Raw genomic sequence first — 8,075 nt, forward strand, 5'->3', positions numbered from 1 at the left:
CAGTGTACTGTATCATATTATTTTCGAATCAATAATCTTTCAAATTAGTCTGAAGCATATTGGGGCGCGCCCCCCACTTTGAGAAATACTGGCCTAAAGCAACACAGAAGCAGGGGATGGATAAAAGGCCAATATCTGAGGATCAAGAGGCAGACAGAGTTACAAGGAGAACAGAAATGTATCTTGGAGCAAGATCATTTACTGCCTTATATGTAATGAACAGGATCTCAGAGTTAATTTTGAATTTCCAGGAAGCCAGTGGAAGGATGCAAAAACAAACGGCTTGTTATTGTTAAAAACCTGACAGCTGCATTTTGATTTAGAGCAGCTTGACTGACGCACATGTAGAGTGAATAACAATAACATAGACGGGAGAAAACCAAAGTGTAAATTCTTTCAGAGAAGATTTTCATCAGCTGCTATATGTTTTGCAATCCACCAGATGTCACTCTGTTTGCTGCATTTGAAGCCCTTAAGCTTCTAATCTCTTGCTGTACAAACAGAAAGAAAGTTCAGTGTTTTTCCAAAGCACTTGTGGACTAGAGTAGCTGGGGATCAAACCACCATCCCTAATAATACTCTCTACCTCCTGTGCCACAGCCGCTGGATAAAATTATACTTTTAAACAGGTAAGCTATAGGATCAAAAGAATCTCAAAATGAAATATTTTTACCCACACAGGGGGTCCAAGACCTTCTTGAACTTTAAATGAAAATACTTTCTAAGCCCAATCTTCTCAAATTGAAGGACCTAACATGGCATAGTAACAGTTACAACACTGAAAACAGTGGCACAGAGAAATAAATAACACAAATGAAATGTCTATTTTTTAAAACTTTTAACAGTCAAGGATTGTTGCAAAGGATTGTGCATGGTTCCCCATGGGAATACAACCTTCCAGAAGGTATAATAGACATAGCTGCAACTTCCAAGCACTAACAGGCCATTTGAAGCGCCCATGGCCGTTTCTGCTTTACTTGGTGTTGAAGAAAACTTTTGTTCCTGTGACTCAGTATATTTTGTTTAGCTGTGTTGATGAACAACTTTACAAATTCTGCTAAATTGCTGCATTGCATGCATGTCCTACAATTAATCTCAAGTTTATAATTAGCTTTTCTTGTTACTCGTGCATGTGCGTGTGGGGTGTGTGTGTGTGTGTGTGTGTGTGTGTGTGTGTGTGTGTGTGTGTGTGTGTGTGTGTGTGTGTGTGTGTGTGTGTGTGTGTGTGACTCACTGTTGGGAGTCTGTGGTGTGCGAGACATTTCCATCTCTGGTGTGTGACCGCTGCGACTCATCATCATCGACTCTTCCACCACGTTGATGCTGTTACATTGCATCAGCTCCTGAAGCAGATTGAAGATCTCTTCTGCCCGGGAACACTTGAATGCAAATATTCCTAAACGAAAGCAGGATAAACGAGAGCATTGGTAGGCTGCACTTGACCACCAGTAACATTGAAAAAGACACGGGAAGCTATGGCTAAAGGATAGATGTTATAATAGTTCAAATAATTTCCTTAATGCTGATAACACACCATATTTGCTTTGTGTTTAGAGAGTTATGTTAGGGCCTTATACCCTAGAAAACAACATTCCTGTTGTGTCATTTAACATGTTAAATGAACATTATGTTATTTTCAGCAACTAGCGGTCTCTCAATGAAAACAATAACAAAAGGATTTCTGTGGTGTGGTGGAGTAGCTCGGGATCATGAAATCTTTGCAGGGAACTCCTTGTTAGAATTAAATTGTACATGTTAAAAATCTGAATTTCTCCAACGCTGTTGTGACCGTTTGCTCAGCTTGTTTCTCCAAAATTATTTTCCTCTGTTAATTATATATCGAAAGCTGAACACCTGCTGGCAGACAACCACAACACTACTGCATGTGCAACTGATATGCACTGTTACCTTGATTAATAAGACTGAATTATCTACAAAGATATCAACAGACAAGCATAGAAACAGCTGCTCACCCTGCCCAGTCTGACAGCGACGACCGCTCTCGAAAGAAAAGAGGTTGGAGTCGTAGCCGTAGCGGCGCAGGCAGAGATATGGCCACCGGATGGCGTCTCGTTTACGTGTGTGGAGAATGAGTTCTGTCTGGGTGAGCTCCATGATCCCAGATCCCAGCTCATTACCCTCATCGTCCACATTGGTGACCTAGGACATGGGAAGGGAATATAACATGGATCATAAGAGATTGTAAATGGAGATTATTGCATTACTATGTAAATTACAATGGGTATATTGATCTGGATTGATTAAGTGATTAACGATGCAATATCATTGACACAAAGTGAAAACATCAATACATCTCATTATCTTTGAGATACAACTTTATTTTTAAAAGGTCCATAGCACGTCTGTGTCACCATTTCTGCCCAAACTCATTTCCTACCTAAACATTCAAACAGTGTTAGCATCCAAGCACTAGCCAGATAATGAACAGCAGCTGTGAAAAAGACAAGGATGTGTACTCCCCTCTTGGAGATAAATTAGCGGTGTGAAAAAAATTGGGATTTCAGGCAAAGGGCGGCAAAGTACATGCCATTTGCCAAAAATTGCCCTGTAAGATAAAATACTTAGGAACCATGACTAACCTGACCATTAAGATAAAAAAGAAACATCTGTGCTCTAGTTATATAAACAGTTGTACTTAAACATTAGAAACGGTGGCAGTTTATATTAAACAACAAGGTGTCATTTGTACTCTCTTTGTTAAAAGGTAGATAGGTAGGTCACTTTCAGACCAACTTGTAGTTTGATAGCAGGCCCTTGAAATGAATTGATTCAAAAGCGCATAATATTTCCAAATATTTTATTGCTGTCCAAACATTTGATGTGATAAAATGTGTTTTCACACCCCTATCTAAATGATTAGTTAATGACAGCATTCTCGCACATGAAAAGAAATGCTAAATGTAGCGGTGGTAAACAGGTGGGTACCAGACCAATGATCACAATACATGATCACGCATCAGATCCAAATAAATGTGTTGAACTTAAATTTACAGTAGGATTGTTTACCTTAAATTTGGTAAGATGGTTGTCTCGGATGGGGTCTCTGTACAGACAGCTCCAACAGCTCCCCATAGCTTCAGCAGGCCAGCTGAAACCTGACACAGACAAAACTCATCATCAACTGCCACCATTATCAGCAACTTGATGCCAGTTATCCATCTCAGAAAGCACTGAATGTGCAGCTTCAGGGAACAGGCACACACAAACGTCTTACTTAGTCCAGGCCATCAGTTTAAAGGGATTTACGGATCAATCCCAGGATCTTCGACTGGGCATCGTCGTCACAAGCCAGTTAGATTGTTGGACAGACATCTTCAAGAGAAGCTTCATGTTATCCCCCCTAAAACCGTCAAAACAATTCTGCATTAGCCAAATGTACAAATATTAATGTGTATCTTATTTTGCAAGACTATATGTGGACACAGGGAATCCTGAACCTGTTGCATATCATCATTCCTCTTTCTCACCTATTTTACAATTTTCCTTAACTCTGTCCTATCTGATGTCAAAATGAAATCAAACAGGAAAACCAGCATTTAACAGATTACTTTTAGTGAGTATTAAACTGAGAATATTTGATCTCACATATTTTATATTTAATCACAAATATTCAGAAAAATACGAAAAATGATAATTAGAACAATAGCCTATGGTTTTCTTTTTTTGATTAGCCTATAGTGACTTTTTTCACAAGTGATTTATGGCAATAACAAACTATGTGTTTGCATTTTTAAATGAATTAAACAAAAAAGAGCGGATTATCAGGACACATTTTCAAAATAATCTTACACACTGTGTTTTGATCTCTAAAAAACTAAACACACAACAACATCTCATGTATCCTTTGCCACACCAATGACTATCCTGTGATTTATAAATCTCCTGGCCACTCGGCTCACAGAGCTATTCAAACTGATTTCAGATCAACACCGCCGCATTATATGTGCTCTAACCTGGGCCTCCCTCCACATCTGACTGGAGATGCCAGGCAGGACTCCACACCACCAATTCACAGCTACCTTCAATCAATGTAGAAAACAAAAATAAGAACGGGATAGTTTACAGTACACACACTTATCACACAGCCCAGTGATTAAATGGGCTTTCCCTCTATCTGGGCTATTTACAGCACGAAAATCACAGCGTTTGGCTCAATTAGCCAAACCGACGCAGAGCCCCCCAAAACAATCCGCCAGCGAGGCTCCATCTGCGGCGTCAGAGTGCGGGGAGCCCGGCTCAGCCACCGTGGAAGCAGCACACTGACACTAAATGAACAACAACACGGTTCAATGACCATTTGTTCGCATTGGTGTAAGGATACAATAGCTTGTAAGCACATAGCAGTCAGGACGACAGCGATGGTTTGCTACTCACATGTCTGGCACGGATTTTTTTTATATTAGCCTAATGCGAAATAAGCATTGAGACTGCGATTAGGAATCGGCGGCGGCTGCTGCTGCTGCTGCTGCTGCTGGTAGTGGGATGTGGCACTTGCACGGCAGAGACGCGGATAAAAGATGCAGTGAGAGCAGTACAAAAATGTTGTTATTTTTTCCTCCTATTACGCCCCCCTACTGCAGCACGGGCCTCTGCCTGTATGACATTTCCCAAGCAGCTGGGGTGAGAGTTCACCGCCAGACAACGAGGCTGAGAGCCGACAAGAAGGTAGGAAACGCTGGAGGACCAGAGAGGAAAGGTGTGCCTGGCTCACTGGAGGAGGGGCGAAACAGCAACAGAGAACTGTGGGGGAAATAGCCCCTCTCCCTGCCCGTGGTTTAACTGTAAATATAATCCCCTCATGAGTGTGTGCATTATATTTTTGATTCAAAGCTTTCTCTCTTAATAAAAGTCTTTCCCACTTAAAATTAGGTTTTGCATATTTCTGACCTTCACTATATAAGTGTTTGATGTAAAAGGCTGGTTTCCCAAGGAAATGTTTTTTTTACCCAAAGCAACATCTGTCCCATATCAACACCATTTAAGTCAAACAACTCTGCCCACTTCTGGTTTAAAGTCATGAGAAAACTATGTGACATTTTATATTTGTTCCTCCCTGTATGAGTCATTATTGCACTGCTCAAAGACATCTCTGCTCTACAACTTTCCCTACACTTCAAAGCTTTCTCATTCAGTTAACAGATCAAATGTACAGGTTGTTTTTCTTTTAAGAGACTAACGACATTATTCCTTAATTTCAAAAGCTTTCGTTAAAATAACCATGTCAAGTTTATTTGTTTATTTGTTTATGTTCGTAAGGACTAGTGTCAGAATCAGAATTGTATTGCAGTGGGTTTCACGTGGTTGGGTGTATTGATGCCTAACTTAAACTAATTGAAAAAAATCAAGATACACAATCAAGAAACAATTAATATGGATATAAAAAATGAATATGCAATGTACAGAAATATAGTATAGCAAACCGTACAATATGTTCCTCCATATTTCCTTAAATACTTGATTGTTGCTTTTATTTCTTTTAAATGGTCTATTGTTTTATGGCTGGTAATATTTTATTCACGATTACTTTTGTTTTTAGCTTTTTTATTTGTATTTTTACTTATTTTACGGTTTGTGACTGGAGCTGTGTGATTTGTGTCTTTTATTTCTTTCTTTCTCTGTAGGCTACAGCAATTTGGTCTTAAAGGTCCCATGTCATGCTTTTCCGGTTATTACCGGGTCTGTGTGTGGCCCGGTCCGAGCACACACACAGACCCACAGCCAGGCTGCGGGCCTCGCCATGTCCTGCAGACCCCACGCAGCAACCAGGAAACAACACCAGCAAGCCAGCTCACACTGTCCGCTCCAGCAGCGAGCCCCGCAACGTCCCGCCAACACGGCACCCAGACCCCACGCAGCATTCTCATCTGTTTGTCATTACTGGTGTCATTTTCTGGTTGCTAACGCCATTGTAACCATGGCCATTCGTGGTGGACTCATCAGAACAGAGTGGGCGAGCTGACCAATCAGAGCACACTGGGCTCACAAGGCTCTATACAGAGATGCTGTATGAGAAACCAATGTGAGTTTGGAACATTGCACAATATAAATCTATTCTAGTATACCTCAACAATGGAATTATGATCAGTAGAAATGGCCATGACATGGGACCTTTAAAATTCTTTACAAATAAAGCTGTATTATATTGTATTGTAAAATTAAAAAACTCAAGTGAATTACAATTTCTTTAAAGTTGAGCAGTACTTGAGTAAATGTTAGTTACTTCTTACGAATCGTCATTGGATGCATTGTTGAAATAAACATGTTTATGAGAGCAGCTTTAAGTGAAAGAAAAGATCCAAATTCAGTAGGGGCTTGGACTGTGATCCGTAGGGTCGCCGGTTCAAGTCCCCGAACAGACCTAAATATGGAGTGTGGACTGCTACTTGGAGAGGTTCACCTCCTGGGCCCTGCTGTGGTGCCCTTGAGCAAGGCACCGGCCAATGGTGGAACTGAGTACATACAAATATCCAACTTAAGTATATGTATACTGTATATAAGATTGCATTGTAGGTTACCCAGCATACAAAGTTACTCAAATTCACCCCACATTAAAGTACTACCACAATAAAATGCCCTCATATCAGAATCAGAATCAGAAACGGGTTTATTGCCAGGTAGGTTCACACATACGAGGAACTTGACTTGATGTCATGGTGCATACATAAAATATAAAACAAAGAATCTGATATAAAACAAAAAATCTTTAAGGACATTGTAATAAAATAATGAAATAGCAATAAAATAAAGCAGTAATGTACAGTGAAATGGAATACAATGAGTTATAGAATATATGAAATAAGAATATGTGTACCAGTGTTTCCCACAGAATTTGATTATATTTGTGGGGACACCGCACCACACCAAGTAAAGGCCCCTCAACCTATTCGGGTGACCCATGCATCCACCCCCCCCTCAAATAAGTAAATACATGCAAGTTCATGGCTACTGTAAACAATGTTCTTGTTGCTCTGTGTTGCGTTGTTAATGAGTGAGACACACCGGAGTTGAGGATCTTTGGGGTTTATTCTCCCAAAAATATAATTTACAATTTAGGCATTTAGCAGACGCCTTATTCCAAAGCGACTTACAATGACTGATTACATTCTCCCTGAGTAACTGAGGGCTAAGTGCCTTACTCAAGGGCACACTAGTAGTGGTGTTCCANTGTCCACATCGAGACGGCTAAAGTTTAACCACACCTCGGAGTGCGTTCTCTCCGCCATCTCCTGCGTGTGTGTGTAAACTGCCCGGCCCCCTCGCAAGCAGGCGGGGGAGAGATCGCTCGTCTGAATTCGGAAGATCGAAAATACATTATAGACGCATTTTGTAGTCATATTGCATATTAGAAACTGAGTTGGCGACACTAAGACTGCGATATAATGTTTATGTAGCAATAATACATAACATATGTTTTTAAATGTCTCCTGTACCGATACAAAAGAGCGATAACGTTGGAGCTTAACGGGGTGTAGAACACATGTGATGACGTCACCAACGAATCGACGACTGAATTAGTTGCCAACTAATTTGGTAATCGATTTTAATCGATTAAGTCGATTAGTTGTTGCACCCCTACTAAACACACAAACACACACCACTATTGCAATGTTCAAAATAATTACGAACACTGCTCCACTATGCTTTGATTCAAGTGTTCAAGTGTTTGCAAGTGGGGTGTATTTTGACGTATTTTATGTTAAGAAAATACCTTAAGTTTGTATAAACCACAGATCTTATTTTAGGCATCTAATCTAACATTTTCTAAATAACTTTGACTTCGAGAGGAGGGAACCAGAAATGGTAAAATGCTAACCCATTTAGTTTTAGTCCTCATTCCTGCACCACACTATGTGCTAAGAGTCCAACTGAACGGCATTCTGTGATCTAGTGTAGCATTACTGTTTATTCCCATGGAGACCATCAGATTCGGAGCCAGCACAGATTCCATCAATTAGAATTCATTCAGGTCCATAAATTGCTGCCACACGCAATCAGACTTTCCTCGCTTGCTTAGGACGTCACACTCGCACATAAACATTTCCCTCCACTGTTCC

The 8,075-nt window shown here is 40.3% G+C and overlaps 1 protein-coding gene across 3 annotated transcripts in view; it reads right to left on the reverse strand.

Moving 5' to 3' along the window:
* Positions 1–4,596, reverse strand: part of frs3 (fibroblast growth factor receptor substrate 3) — a 15,461-nt gene extending 10,865 nt beyond the window's left edge. The window contains exons 1-6 of one of the 3 annotated variants that reach the window (XM_010794639.1): positions 4,396–4,596; positions 3,975–4,040; positions 3,236–3,361; positions 3,028–3,116; positions 1,974–2,160; positions 1,235–1,396 (exon numbers count right to left, since the gene is read on the reverse strand). In XM_010794639.1, the coding sequence (XP_010792941.1) occupies positions 1,235–1,396; positions 1,974–2,160; positions 3,028–3,093 (415 nt within the window). In that variant the 5' untranslated portion in view covers positions 3,094–3,116; positions 3,236–3,361; positions 3,975–4,040; positions 4,396–4,596. Of the gene's footprint in view, positions 1–1,234; positions 1,397–1,973; positions 2,161–3,027; positions 3,117–3,235; positions 3,362–3,974 lie in introns of all 3 variants that reach the window. The other 2 variants (XM_010794640.1, XM_010794638.1) reach the window with 2 other exon arrangements.
* Positions 4,597–8,075: the final 3,479 nt, after the last annotated feature.

This window comes from Notothenia coriiceps, unplaced genomic scaffold (assembly GCF_000735185.1).
Source record: "Notothenia coriiceps isolate Sejong01 unplaced genomic scaffold, NC01 NC01_scaffold00037246, whole genome shotgun sequence".
Taxonomy (NCBI): domain Eukaryota; kingdom Metazoa; phylum Chordata; class Actinopteri; order Perciformes; family Nototheniidae; genus Notothenia; species Notothenia coriiceps.